At 38.7% G+C, this 16,428-nt stretch overlaps 1 protein-coding gene across 1 annotated transcript in view; it reads left to right on the top strand.

The window, feature by feature from the left end:
- The window catches only part of LOC126210434 (uncharacterized), a 196,928-nt gene that overhangs the window by 150,222 nt on the left and 30,278 nt on the right, over positions 1–16,428 (top strand). The window contains exon 14 of the mRNA XM_049939667.1: positions 7,961–8,086. Within this exon, the coding sequence (XP_049795624.1) occupies positions 7,961–8,086 (126 nt within the window). The remainder of the gene's footprint in view (positions 1–7,960; positions 8,087–16,428) is intronic.

The raw sequence follows: 16,428 nt of genomic DNA, 5'->3' as shown, positions 1-16,428 counted from the left end.
GTATGAGCTCTGATTTCCCTTATTTTATCGTGGTGATAGTTCCTCCCTGTGTAGGTCAGTAGGAGTGCGGGTAAGCTACTACAAACAGCATAGTGAACGCATTATTGTGGCCAAGATAGACACGAAGCCCACGCCTCTACCGTAGTACAAGTTTATATGCCAACTAGCTCTGCAGATGATGAAGAAATTGATGAAATGTATGACGAGATAAAAGAAATTATTCAGGTAGTGAAGGGAGACGAAAATTTTAATAGTCATGGGTGACTGGAATTCGTCAGTAGGAAAAGGGAGAGAAGGAAATATAGTAGGTGAATATGGATTGGGGCTAAGAAATGAAAGAGGAAGCCGCCTGCTAGAATTCTGCACAGAGCATAACTTAATCATAGCTAACACTTGGTTCAAGAATCATGAAAAAAGGTTGTATACATGGAAGAACCCTGGAGATACTAGAAGGTTTCAGATAGATTATATAATGGTAAAACTGAGATTCAGGAACCAGATTTTAAATTGTAAGACATTTCCAGGGGCAGATGTGGACTCTGACCACAATCTATTGGTTTTGAACTGTCGATTAAAACTAAAGAAACTGCAAAAAGGTGGGAATTTAAGGAGATGGGACCTGGATAAACTGAAAGAACCAGAGGTTGTACAGAGTTTCAGGGAGAGCATAAGGGAACAATTGACAGGAATGGGGGAAAGAAATACAGTAGAAGAAGAATGGGTAGCTTTGAGGGATGAAGTAGTGAAGGCAGCAGAGGACCAAGTAGGTAAAAAGACGAGGGCTAGTAGAAATCTTTGGGTAACAGAAGAGATACTGAATTTAATTAATGAAAGGAGAAAATACAAAAATGCAACAAGTGAAGCAGGCAAAAAGGAATACAAACGTCTCAAAAATGAGATCTACATCTACATCTACATCTATACTCCGCGAGCCACCTTACGGTGTGTGGCGGAGGGTACTTATTGTACCACTATCTGATCCCCCCTTCCCTGTTCCATTCACGAATTGTGCGTGGGAAGAACGACTGCTTGTAAGTCTCCGTATTTGCTCTAATTTCTCGGATCTTTTCGTTGTGATCATTACGCGAGATATATGTGGGCGGTAGTAATATGTTGCCCATCTCTTCCCGGAATGTGCTCTCTCGTAATTTCGATAATAAACCTCTCCGTATTGCGTAACGCCTTTCTTGAAGTGTCCGCCACTGGAGCTTGTTCAGCATCTCCGTAACGCTCTCGCGCTGACTAAATGTCCCCATGACGAATCGCGCTGCTTTTCGCTGGATCATGTCTATCTCTTCTATTAATCCAACCTGGTAAGGGTCCCATACTGATGAGCAATACTCAAGAATCGGACGAACAAGCGTTTTGTAAGCTACTTCTTTCGTCGATGAGTCACATTTTCTTAGAATTCTTCCTATGAATCTCAACCTGGCGCCTGCTTTTCCCACTATTTGTTTTATGTGATCATTCCACTTCAGATCGCTCCGGATAGTAACTCCTAAGTATTTTACGGTCGTTACCGCTTCCAATGATTTACCACCTATGGCATAATCGTACTGGAATGGATTTCTGCCCCTATGTATGCGCATTATATTACATTTATCTACGTTTAGGGAAAGCTGCCAGCTGTCGCACCATTCATTAATCCTCTGCAGGTCTTCCTGGAGTACGTACGAGTCTTCTGATGTTGCTACTTTCTTGTAGACAACCGTGTCATCTGCAAATAGCCTCACGGAGCTACCGATGTTGTCAACTAAGTCATTTATGTATATTGTAAACAATAAAGGTCCTATCACGCTTCCTTGCGGTACTCCCGAAATTACCTCTACATCTGCAGATTTTGAACCGTTAAGAATGACATGTTGTGTTCTTTCTTCTAGGAAATCCTGAATCCAATCACAAACCTGGTCCGATATTCCGTAAGCTCGTATTTTTTTCACTAAACGTAAGTGCGGAACCGTATCAAATGCCTTCCTGAAGTCCAGGAATACGGCATCAATCTGCTCGCCAGTGTCTACGGCACTGTGAATTTCTTGGACAAATAGGGCGAGCTGAGTTTCACATGATCTCTGTTTGCGGAATCCATGTTGGTTATGATGAAGGAGATTTGTATTATCTAAGAACGTCATAATACGAGAACATAAAACATGTTCCATTATTCTACAACAGATTGACGTAAGCGAAATAGGCCTATAATTATTCGCATCTGATTTATGACCCTTCTTGAAAATGGGAACGACCTGCGCTTTCTTCCAGTCGCTAGGTACTTTACGTTCTTCCAGAGATCTACGATAAATTGCTGATAGAAAGGGGGCAAGTTCTTTAGCATAATCACTGTAGAATCTTACGGGTATCTCGTCTGGTCCGGATGCTTTTCCGCTACTAAGTGATAGCAGTTGTTTTTCAATTCCGATATCGTTTATTTCAATATTTTCCATTTTGGCGTCCGTGCGACGGCTGAAGTCAGGGACCGTGTTACGATTTTCCGCAGTGAAACAGTTTCGGAACACTGAATTCAGTATTTCTGCCTTTCTTCGGTCGTCCTCTGTTTCGGTGCCATCGTGGTCAACGAGTGACTGAATAGGGGATTTAGATCCGCTTACCGATCGACAGGAAGTGCAAAATGGCTAAGCAGGAATGGCTAGAGGACAAATGTAAGGATGTAGAGGCTTGTCTCACTAGGGGTAAGATAGATACTGCCTACAGGAAAATTAAAGAGACCTTTGGAAAAAAGAGAACCACTTGCATGAATATCAAGAGCTCAGATGGAAACCCAGTTCTAAGCAAAGAAGGGAAAGCAGAAAGGTGGAAGGAGTATATAGAGCATCTATACAGGGGCGATGTACTTGAGGACAATATTATGGAAATGGAAGAGGAGATAGATGAAGATGAAATGGGAGATATGATACTGCGTGAAGAGTTTGACAGAACACTGAAAGACCTAACTCGAAACAAGGCCCCAGGAGTAGACAATAGTCCATTAGAACTACTGGCAGCCTTGTGAGAGTCAGTCCTGACAAAACTACCATCTGGTGAGCAAGATGTATGGGACAGGCGAAATTCGCTCAGACTTCAAGAAGAATATAATAATTCCAATCACAAAGAAAGCAGGTGTTGACAGATGTGAAAATTACCGAACTATCAGTTTAATAAGTCACAGCTGCAAAAACTAACGCGAATTCTTTAGAGATGAATGGAGAAACTGGTAGAAGCTGACCTTGGGGAAGATAAGTTTGGATTCCATAGAAATGTTGGAATACGTGAGGCAATACTGACCCTACGACTTATCTTTGAAGAAAGATTAAGGAAAGGCAAACCTACATTTCTAGCATTTGTAGACTTAGAGAAAGCTTTTGACAATGTTGACTGGAATACTCTCTTTTGAATTCTGAAAGTGGCAGGGGTAAAATACAGGGAGTGAAAGGCTATTTACAATTTATACAGAAAGCAAATGTCAGTTATAAGAGTCGAGGGACATCAAAGGGAAGCAGTGGTTGGGAAGGGAGTGAGACAGGGTTGTAGCGTCTCCCCGATGCTATTCAATCTGTATATTGAGCAAGCAGTAAAGGAAACAAAAGTAAAGTTCGGAGTAGGTATTAAAATCCATGGAGAAGTAATAAAAACATCGAGGTTCGCCGATGACATTGTAATTCTGTCAGAGACAGCAAAGGACTTGGAAGAGCAGTTGAACGGAATGGACAGTGCCTTGAAAGGAGGGTATAAGATGAACATCAACAAAAGCAAAATGATGATAATGGAATGTAGTCGAATTAAGTTGTGTGATGCTGAGGGAATTAGATTAGGAAATGAGACACTTAAATTAGTAAAGGAGTTTTGCTATTTGGGGTGCGAAATAACTGATGATGCTCGAAGTAGAGAGGATATAAAATGTAGACTGGCAATGCCAAGGAAAGCGTTTCTGAAGAAGAGAAATTTGTGAACATCGAGTATAGATTTAAGTGTCAGGAAGTCGTTTCTGAAAGTATTTGTATGGAGTGTAGCCATGTATGGAAGTGAAACATCGACAATAAATAGTTTGGACAAGAAGAGAATAGAAGCTTTCGAAATGTGGTGCTACAGAAGAATGCTGAAGATTAGATGGGTAGATCATGTAAGTAATGAGGAGATATTGAATAGAATTGGGGAGAAGAGGAGTTTGTGGCACAACGTGACTAGAAGAAGAGATCAGTTGGTAGGACATGTTCTGAGGCATCGAGGGATCATCAATTTAGTACTGGAGGGCAGCGTGGAGGGTAAAAATCGTGGAGGGAGACCAAGAGATGAATACCCTAAGCAGATTCAGAAGGATGTAGGCTGCAGTACGTACTGGGAGATGAAGAAGCTTGCACAGGATAGAGTATCATGGAGAGCTGCGTCAAAGACCACAACAACAACAACATGTAGGTCAGTGTCAACAAAATATTTTTTGCATTTGGAGGAGAAAGTTGGTGATTGGAATTTTATGAGAAGATTCCATTACAACGAAAAACGCCTTTCTTTTAATGATGTCCAGCCCAAATCCTGTATCATTTCTGTGACACTCTCTCCCATATTTCACAATAATACAAAATGTGCTGCCTTTGTTTGAACTTTTTCGATGTACTCCGTCAGTCCTATATGGTAAGGATCCCACACCGCACAGCAGTATTCTAAAAGAGGATGGACTAGCATAGTGTAGACAGTCTCCTTAGTAGGTCTCTTACATTTTCTAAGTGTCCTGCCAATAAAACATAGTCATTGGTTAGCCTTCCCCACGATATTTTCTATGTGTTTCTTCCAATTTAAGTTGTCTGTAACTGTAATACCTAGGTATTTAGTTGAATTTACGGCTTTTAGATTAGACTGATTTATTGTGTAACTGAAGTTTAACGAGTTCTTTTTAGCACTCATGTGGATTACCTCACACTTTTCATTATTTAGGGTCAACTGCCACTTTTCGCACCATTCATATATCTTTTCTAAATTGTTTTGCAATTTGTTTTGATCTTCTTACGGCTTTATTAGTCGATAAGTGACAGTGTCATCTGCAAACAATCGAAGATGGCTGCTCAGATTGTCTCCCAAATCGTTTATATAGATAAGGAACAACAAAGGACCTATAACACTACCCTGGGGAAAGCCAGAAATCACTTCTGTTTTACTTGATGACTTTCCGTCAATTACTACGAACTGTAACCTCTCTGACAAAAAAATCATGAATCCAGTCACATAACTGAGATGATATTCTATAAGCACCTAATTTTTGCTATGAGCTGCTTGTGTGGTACAGTGTCAAAAGCCTTCCAGAAATATGGAATACTAACAGTACATAACATGTTTATTCAGTAGAAGTGAGCAGTCAGAATATTATGCAAAATAGTCACACAACATGCAGAAGTGTTTTGAGGATCTTGGAATTTGTACACTCACTTCCCAATACATTTATTTCTGCTAACAAATATCAGTGTCAACTGAACAGTGATTTACACAGCCACAGCACAAGACAAAAATAATTTTCATGTGGGCTTTGCCTCCTTGCCTAGGGTTCAAAATGTAACTTGCTGGTAAGATACTCAACAAGTCTTCACCTCATATAAAGAAAGAAATTGGGAATCCCTGCCAATTCAAAATACAATTAAAATATTTCTCATTAGATACATGACAAGTAGCAAAGTCTTGTTTTAAAGCTTTGTGACAAGTAGTTGTATATTATAAACAGCCCTTGTATTCACAGATGTAAAAAAATATTTTCATTGAAAATGGTCAGTGTAATTAAGTAAATATTAATCCAGTAATAACAGATAAACAGCAGCTGTAAATTAAAACTGCTTTTCTTCAAATTAGCTGCTTTATTACCAATATACTGGATTAAATTTAGATGGCATAAGTGTGAACAGGATTAAGCAGTATGGTTGTGGTGGTTCTTTATGTATTGGTATTTATATGTTATGAAAAGTTGGAATTAGTGTTATTCTGCCTGTTTCACTACTGGAAAATTAATTACGTCAGTGACTCAGTTGTGGTACTTCTCACAGTTAGTTTGCCCGACATTATGTTTTTTATATTAAAGACACCACCAACACACAAAATTCCAGATATATAACTGTATATCACTAAATTAAAGTTGATTTTTGTAAATTATTTTTTACTTTTATGAAAATGCAATGCTAAGGAGATTCTTGCAATTTCGTTAAGCAGGGATCGAAAAAATTTACTAAACTCACTTTACTCAAATATGATTCAGTACTGGAAAAACTCACCACCTTTACTGTTTCAATCAAGAGAATTCTCCTACGTTTACATTTATTTTTACTTGTCAAAATTAGCGAATACTAAGATATTTATTACAACTCTGCACCGTTATCATTTAGAACAATGGCGCTGACCTCTGCACCAATGTTCCCCTATAAAATTTGCATAAAGTATTTAAATTTATCACTTCATGAATATAGGAGCTGTTACAGAAAAACATTAGCGACACGTGTAAGTAACAATTGATTATATTTAGGCTAAATATTACATGAAACTTACACATTTTCATTCCTCATCACAAAATGGCTTCTTACACTACACAGAAACAAAAGGGAAGAGAGAGAGATCTTTTTTATTTTTTTTATTTTTTGCAAAAGAACATAGATTGCAGTTACATTTGCAGATCATATTAATTGATTACTGAGTCTGTTATTTTTCTGCGATAATATTTATTTCATTACAACGTTAGTTTTGGTATATTTGCGAAGTCATTCAATATCATTTTTATCACCACATGGTGATTGTTTGTGATTAATACAGTATAGGATTTTTTGTCTTTTGTTAAATGTACATCTTGATGTCTCAGTGAAGGCTCTCCTTCTTGATGAGATGTGCAAAACACTATCATTGGATGAATGAACCAATTTTCTATACATGTCTAATCCAAATATACGGTCCTCATCTGTAACCCTCAAAATGACATTGTGCACACATGCATGTGTGCACATGAGACAGTGTGTGTGTTGTTCTGAACAATCTCTAGTTAACATACTGTATTGATTCATTCACCAAACCTCATATTGACTCTTCATGAGGTATATTGCTGGTTATTATCTTAAATCGCAAAAAGAAAGAAGTGGACTAGTTAGAAATATTTATGATATTCTCATTAAGATAAGTAATGTTTTCAGTTTTTACATATCTTTTGTGCTCATAAGTTTTTTATCACTCATTTTTGTAAAACTCTGCCTAGTTGAGTAGGTTGATGATTACTGCTGCAAGTGGATTTCCAAGTTCTTGTCTCTTCACATATTTGATTAAATGAAGAGTTTCATTTCTGCTTCTACAATTCCTCAATTGACATACCTTACAATTTCCATCATTAATACATTTCAGATTGTAACAAATTATCTTGTCAACAGTAGCTCAAGTCAATCACACGCACATCTCTAAACATACTACTTATCAACAAAAAGCCATATGGTGAGTGCCCAAAGATGATATTGTGAGTCACTGAATGACTCATGTTATAATTAACTTCTTAACACAACTTTCATTAAACATCAAGTACCTTGTTAGTACAATCTATTTAAACACAAGTACTTTTATATTTGTACAATATATTATGAAAAACTTTATATTTGTCTTTGTTGGTGCCAATATCATTGTTTTTACAGAAATAAAATAATTTTGATTACATTCAGTTTGCAATATAGCTTACCATATAGTATTATGATCAATTTTGTTCAAGAAAAAGTGTGATTTTTACTACAGTGACTTCATAATTGTACTTACATTACTTATTCTCTTAATGCAGAAAATATTTCATGTCCAATTTCACCAGAACTCTAATAAAAAGAAAAAGTTTGATAACTAAGCTACACAATAATCAAAATGTTTTGTATATGTCTATCCATTGCTCAGCATGGCAAATGGCTGTCATTATTTTACCTATATTATAGTTTTCTTAACATTTCTCATAAATGTAGCAACTGGTGGTATTTTTCAGATATGCATTGTACAAGCTGATTGTCTTGGGATTATCGGCTGGTAGTCTTCCCCCCTACAGGGAACACATCATCAAGCATGACTATTTTAATCAGTACGTCTCAACAGGAATTCTAAGAGATTTGCAGTAAGTAAGATGCAAAGCACCACATATTGTTCACTATAGATAAATGTAGGTGGAAATCTGGTGAATATGTGAGGGAAAAATACGTTTGAGGGAAGATTTTCATAAATAAGTTGTATTGATAATGACGTGTGTTTGTGTGTAATGTTGTTACATACTATCATAGGAACTGTATTCACACAAGAGTGGATACTCATAATGTCACAATAACATATTTTTTTTCAACAATGGAAAATCCAGGATAGACTGTAACAATATTATGAAAAGGATAGTTGCTACTCACCATATAGTAGAGAGGCCGAGTCACAGATAGGCACAACAAAAAGACTAACTGAAAGTTAGCTTTCGGCCAACAAGGCCTTTGTCAGAGATAGAAAATACACACACACACACACACACACACACACACACACACACGTAATCATATCCTCTGGATGCTGAGGCCACACTGCATTTTTGGATATTCGCCATTCTATTGTTCACATTATACTAGTTTTCAATGCATGTAATACAGCCAATACATGCTAAATTTAAGTGCTTTAGACTTTTAAACTTTTTGAGATGGAAAAAGGATAGCTTAATTTATTTAGTCTCATGCCTATGTGACCATCCATTAAAAGTATTTTTGTACCAATATTTAAAAAAATGTTTGCTAATTGTGTTTGTTGATATTAACACACTAAATTAAAAAAAGAAAATTATAATGATCTGTGTGTGGCCAAAAACTGCAAAGTTACTTTTAAGTGTTTGCTGACTGGGACTGTCTATCTCATTACCATATTTTGTTTTTCTGTTCTTTCTTATATTAGCATTAGTAAATAATTATTGTCCATTGTAGATGTATTAGAACATTGCACCTGTTGAAACTGGAGGTAATTTATAATGAATTTGCTGCAGCCAGTTGCTTTTATAGATATTTATTTTTCCGTGATGACATTTCAAGGTGTCTAGCATTCCATCTTCAGTTGTTTTAATTTTTTTACATGCCATGAAAATTTTTCTTTATTAATAGCATTGGAGCATTTTGCAGTGGAAGATTTTAAGACAAATATTGTTAAACATCGTAAGTAAAGAAATGATCTTCTTGATGCATAAATAAATATAAACTTCTGAAGGTACAATGAAAAGGAAATGAATATATTCTCAAAGACAATAGTTTATTGGTGTGGCATGTTGGGAAATGGCTGCCATTCAAATCGGTGTGTTGCATTATTTTCATTAATGTCACAGCCACTGTAGTTTTGACTTTGCGCACTAAGAGTACTGCTGTCACATCACGTCACTTGTTGAGCCAGTGTGCACACTTAAGTAAATATGTGAATCAGGCCCATGGGTCACTAAAGGCTGCCCAGTCCTGTTGTAGGGAGTCCATTTCTTGTTCTCGGATGGCAGGTGCACATGTGAATGGGTTACAATGTGCTTGGTGCACAGCACGACATTTCTCCCTTGTGATGGCCAGAATTGGTGAACTTGAACCTAGACGACCACTGTGTTTTCCCATGCAGTCCAACATTAAGTCACGGTTACATCCAAACACCCCACGAAACTTGATATTGCACAATTTGACCCATCACCAAGATTGAGGCTCACAATGAGGCCTCTTTTAAACTCTGTCAGGTGCTGATAATGGTGTCTCATACGTGTATATAGCATCTCCTTGGCCTTTGCAGTAATCACTCAACATCTGATGCTGTTCATGATCCTACCCGGTCTGGTAACAACACTAAACAGGAACAAGACAAATGCACATAGGTGTTTGTTCTACCTGTCACAAAGAACAAAAATTGAATGTTAAGTGATTATGTAAATAATGTTAATATACATATAAGACGCATATATAAAAATTTATATATTTTGTGCAAAGCAGAGAGACTCATCTAGTGTGTAGTGCGGGTTGGACCAGACTCTGAATGTGGCTCTCCAGCAGGGATACGACTTCCTCAAATCCTGCCCTGAAATGAGATCCATCCTTCATGAAATCCTCCCACTCCACCAAGAGTGTCTTTCCGCCGTCCACCTAATCTTCGTAACCTGTTAGTTCATCCCTATGAAATCCCCAAACCACCTTCCCTACCCTCTGGCTCCTATCCTTGTAACCGCCCCCGATGTAAAACCTGTCCCATGCACCCTCCCACCACCACCTACTCCAGTCCTGTAACCCGAAAGGTGTACACGATCAAAGGCAGAGCCATGTGTGAAAGCACCCACGTGATTTACCAACTGACCTGCCTACACTGTGATGCATTCTATGTTGGAATGACCAGCAACAAACTGTCCATTTGCATGAATGGACACAGGCAGACAGTGTTTGTTGGTAATGAGGATCACCCTGTGGCTAAACATGCCTTGGTGCACGGCCAGCACATCTTGGCACAGTGTTATCTGGATACTTCCCACCAACACCAACCTATCCGAACTCCAGAGATGGGAACTTGCTCTTCAATATATCCTCTCTTCCTGTTACCCACCAGTCCTCAATCTCCGCTAATTTCAAGTTGCTGCCACTCATACCTCACCTTCATTCAACAACATCTTTGCCTCTGCACTTCCGCCTTGACTGACATCTCTGCCCAAACTCTTTGTCTTTAAATATGTCTGCTTGTGTCTGTATATGTGTGGATGGATATGTGTGTGTGTGCGAGTGTATACCCGTCCTTTTTTCCCCCTAAGGTAAGTCTTTCTGCTCCCGGGATTGGAATGACTCCTTAGCCTCTCCCTTAAAACCCACATCCTTTCGTCTTTCCCTCTCCTTCCCTCTTTCCTGATGAGGCAACAGTTTGTTGTGAAAGCTTGAATTTTGTGTGGAATTTTGTGTGTATGTTTGTGTTTGTTTGTGTGTCTGTCGACCTGCCAGCACTTTCATTTGGTAACTCACATCATATATATATATATATATATATATATATATATATATATATATATATATATATATATATAAAAAGCGAAAGCGCTGGATACTTCCCACCAACACCAACCTATCCGAACTCCAGAGATGGGAACTTGCTCTTCAATATATCCTCTCTTCCTGTTACCCACCAGTCCTCAATCTCCGCTAATTTCAAGTTGCTGCCACTCATACCTCACCTTCATTCAACAACATCTTTGCCTCTGCACTTCCGCCTTGACTGACATCTCTGCCCAAACTCTTTGTCTTTAAATATGTCTGCTTGTGTCTGTATATGTGTGGATGGATATGTGTGTGTGTGCGAGTGTATACCCGTCCTTTTTTCCCCCTAAGGTAAGTCTTTCCGCTCCCGGGATTGGAATGACTCCTTACCCTCTCCCTTAAAACCCACATCCTTGGTGGATGGATATGTGTGTGTGTGCGAGTGTATACCTGTCCTTTTTTCCCCCTAAGGTAAGTCTTTCCGCTCCCGGGATTGGAATGACTCCTTACCCTCTCCCTTAAAACCCACATCCTTTCGTCTTTCCCTCTCCTTCCCTCTTTCCTGATGAGGCAACAGTTTGTTGCGAAAGCTTGAATTTTGTGTGTATGTTTGTGTTTGTTTGTGTGTCTATCGACGTGCCAGCGCTTTCGTTTGGTAAGTCACATCATCTTTGTTTTTAGATAAAGCGCTGCAGTTTGGAACCGCGAGACCGCTACGGTCGCAGGTTCGAATCCTGCCTTGGGCATGGATGTGTGTGATGTCCTTAGGTTAGTTAGGTTTAACTAGTTCTAAGTTCTAGGGGACTAATGACCTCAGAAGTTGAGTCCCATAGTGCTCAGAGCCATTTGAACCATTTGTTTTTAGATATATTTTTCCCACGTGGAAAAATATATATATATATATATATATATATATATATATATATATATATATATATATATATATATATATATATATATATATATATATATATATATATATCAAGACAGTACATAAAGGAGCAAAGACAGTACATAAAGGAGCACAGTATGTAAACATAAAGGTATATAAGACACTACTAGTTCATTTCTGATTGGTATTGGTATCTTTACTAACTTTAGTTTCTTAAACTTTTGCATAACTCGCTGTTATCTTTACAGAATTTTTGTAATATTCTATAATACTTTTGAATTGTGATGCATTTGAAATGTACCACATGAATGGAAAAGGTTCATAGAATGGAGAAGATACTGACCAATAGATGACATCAGGATATATTCTGCATACCGTAAAATGAAAAGGATGACATGGAAGGGGAAAGAATTTAAGACCCAGAATTTGCCATGAAAGACTTGGCCATAGAACAGAACAAATGTCAATGATGACAGTGACCTTTGTTTTATGGGCATTAGGCCATGGTCTTTGTAGCCTCTAATGATGTCTCCTGCATTAGGACATTAGGAGACAAAACATTGGCCACAGAAACATGCCATGGACCATGATGTAATATGCATCTAACAAAAATCATCAAGAACAGAAACATTGGCTGTGAAAGCCTGCACTGGATGATGAAAATGCTGGTGATATGAACATAGTATCTGAAAATTTGCACAAAATAAGAGAAAGGCAAGAACTCACCTACAGGTGACATGTGTGGCATATAGAAACATGCAAGAGAAAACTATTTATAGTATTTTTCAAGTTTGTGCTCTTTCTATAGTAGAAGCAAGAGTTCCTATATCTAGGGGCAAGGGGCAGCCACCCACCCCCCTGCTAGCTCCCAGGAAAGGAAAAAAAAAAGTATATTTGAATGTTTTTCTTAAAGAAAAATAATTTAAAAGCTGCCGTTATGTAGGTTTTTTAATGGTGTTTGAATTGGTACTTTTTTATGCCTACTTACAAGTGAATATTCATCTTCCAATGTATTAAAAATACACCATATTTCAGCTCTAGGAACCCCCTCCCCACCCTCCTCACACATTACCATAAGGGCACCCTTTGCATAGAAGTACACACATTCACATACACAACCACACAGACACCTAAATACATATTGCTGTGACCGTGGTGAGACTGATTTTTGGTTATTAAAAGCTGTTGCCTGGTCTGATGGAGGTGGGAAGGGGTAAGGAAGGAAGCAGGAAGTGAGGAGGGGGAAGTGGGATAGACCAAGGCAGGTCTTTCGACAGATGACTCAGTGGCTCCACAACAAGATGAAAGGAGTTCAGAAGGTAGAGCATATAAGAGGTAGAGAGAGTACCACTGAGGACAGGAGCAACTGAATTACATTCTCCGCCAGGGTTTTGATTACCTTCTCATCGTGCCCTGAAATGAGAGTTGTCCTGCCCACTATCCTTCTCACCCTTCCCACAGTGGTATTCCACCATCCACGGAACCTACACAATATACTTGTCCATCCTTACACAACCCCTGCTGCCAATCCCTTACCTCATGGCTCATACCCCTGTAATATACTTAGATGGAAGACCTGTCCCATATCTCCTCCCACCACCACCCGCTCCAGTCTGGTCACTAACACCACCTATCCCATCAGAGACAGGGCTACCTGTGAAGCTGCAACCACTGTGCTGCATTCTATGTAGGCATGACAACCAACAGGCTGTCTGTCAACATTAATGGCCACTGACAAACTGTGGCCAAGAAACAAGTGGACCACCCTGTTGCTGAACACTGCCAAACATGATATCCATCATTTCAATGTCTGCCTCACAGCCTGTGGCACGTGCTTCCTTCCCACCAACACCAGCTTTTCTGAACTGCACAGGTGGGAACTTTCCCTGCAATACATCCTATGTTCCCATAACCCTCCTGGCCTCAACCTTCGTTACTCACTGTCCTCAGCCATCCAGTCCCTTCCCTGTTCCCATTCCGGCACTACACGGCCATCATTCCACCACCACACCCAGTCTTTTTATTTCTCTCCTTTTCTGCCACTCCCTCCCTCTCTCCCCACCTCTCCCATGCCATCCCTCCAGCCTGCAGCACTTCCCTGTCGACCACCCCACCATAATAGCCCTCCCCCTCCCCACCCCAGCCTCCTCCTTACCCCCACCCAGTCGCCACTCCCGTCATGCACTGGTGCTGCTGCTCGCAGTGTAGTTTCAGTTGCCTGGGACTGCAGTTGTGTATGTGAGTTGCATTTGCGCGAGTGTGTGTGTGTGTGTGTGTGTGTGTGTGTGTGTGTGTGTGTGTGTGTGTGTGTGTGTGTGTATATTGTTGATGAAGGCCTTGATGGCCGAAAGTTTTAATTGTGAGTTTTTTTGTTGTGCCTACCTGCGACTCAGCATCTCCCCTATATGGATTTTCCATTGTTTGATTAAAAATGTTTATGAACGTATATACACATTTCGTTCCACAGCACAAACTGTATTCACCACTGGAAACAGAACAGAATTAACCAAAATCTGGAAAAATAATTGATATAGACTGTCAAAGCAGCTGAAGATGAGCCCCCCAGGGCTTGAAATGCATTGTACATTGAAATAAAATCACGATTGTGACTAAAGGCAGTTGTTCTTTATTTTACAAAAGTAATACAGTCATTGAAGAAAAAGTGACAGTAATGAATAAAATCAAGTAAATATAATTTTTCTGACTAGCTCTACATCCTAATGATATTCTCACATTGTGGGTGTGGATCACAAAATAAAATCATAAAAGAAATAACAAATGTACTATATAGATAAAAAACTTCTTGTCAATATGCACAAGTTAAGATTTTATAATGTGTGATGCATACTGTATGGAAAACATGACAGTGATAGTTTGTATTACTTTGAATGATTACTTGTGGTGAGCGAAATGTATCAGTGACTGTTCACAAGCTATTACTTTTATGCTTACTTACTCAATAGCTGTCATTACTAGGTTGTTTTTGGTGCCACTTAAAACTTTCTGCCAGAGAAGTCTTAACACTCTCAGTGCTTAAGTTATCTAATCAGGCCTACTTGTGGTTTGCAGCTAACAGTTAAGCCTTAATCTTATGAAGACGTATATTATGCAGTTTCATAATAAGCAATGTGTTGTAGCTCTATAGTGTGAGCACATTGTTGTTCAACAAGAGGCTGAAGAATTTCTTCTACTGACATATTGGCTGTATATCAAATCTAGGAAGAAAAGACATAAAGTAGAATACCACACTTGTTGCCAAGTATCTTGTAATGTTGTACAGACACAATACCAAAAATAATACCAACCAAGTTTTGTTCTGCTTCCACATGAAAAGATTCATAGTCATAGTGAATGAAGTACAGAATAGTACAAAGTCTGATAACTATAGAACACACCAATGCACAGTCTTGTAGGAGAGCATATAATAAGCAGGAAAATATATGAGACCAAGGGCCCCGTGCACTGAGCTTGTACTGGGCTGTTGTGCAGACAGCACAGCACTTGCTGTGCCATCTGTCCAGGTTCGAGACAACATTGTTAGGCCAGCCGTGGAGGCACTTGCATCATGCCCTGTTTGATTATGCACACTCATGCTATAGGGTCATGAGTCAATAATAATATTTCAGCACCAGAAACAGACACCAATAGCCATGCATTAAGTGAAATGTGTAAAATTTCTGCAGATTGGGTAAGTTAAAAGGAAATCCACAACCACATAAACTTATCAAGAATCTCATTTCAGCATCTTATGACCTTAAAAGCATCTCTCATTATGTTGACTTAATGACAAGAGTAGTGGCTTATTTTGCCTATTTCCGCTACTTGTCTTATGCAGTTATCTACATCTACATCCATACTCCGCAAGGCACCTGACGGTGTGTGGCTTGTCATTTGGGACAGTGCACGTAAAGTACACAAAATGCTTGTTTAGCAGAAGTGAGCAGTGAGGATATTGCAGAAGCATTTGTAAGGATATTGGAATTATTACACTCACTTCCCAATACATTTACTCCTTAATGTCTTTTGTTGTTGATGATAAAAATAATTTTCAACAGGGCTGGGACCCACACTCACAATACAATTTTCATCTACAGTTTGCCTCATTGTTTAGGGTTCAGAACCATCAAAAGAAATTCAACTAGTACCCATCTCACATAAAGTAAGAATTGGGCATCCGTACCACTTCAAAAGAAAATTAAAAACATTCCTCATTAGTCACTATTTCTACAAATTATGTAAATATCTAAATTCATGGATTGATCAGTTCAGGTATCTACATGGCAAGTGGTAATGTACTGTAAATAAGAATGTCTTAGAAAAGTAGCAGTGTAATTAAGTAATATTAAGCCACCAATAGCAGGTTAACAGCAGCTATCTAGTATAATTGAGGAGGCAGTAGCTTTAATTTACTTAACTAAATTTAGCTGTCTAAAAACCGAATGGTATGAAACATCACAGTAATAGTTTGCTGTTAATACAGTTTACAGATTAAGTTCCTGTCCTTTGCTTGTCATTTGTTAACATATATCTTGACTAGTTTCCACATTGCTGAATGTTCTTCTTCTT

The sequence above is a fragment of the Schistocerca nitens genome, chromosome 10 (genome assembly GCF_023898315.1).
Source record: "Schistocerca nitens isolate TAMUIC-IGC-003100 chromosome 10, iqSchNite1.1, whole genome shotgun sequence".
In the NCBI taxonomy this organism is placed as follows: domain Eukaryota; kingdom Metazoa; phylum Arthropoda; class Insecta; order Orthoptera; family Acrididae; genus Schistocerca; species Schistocerca nitens.
Note: the sequence above shows the minus strand (reverse complement) of the source record. Positions and strands in the feature narration are given on the sequence as shown.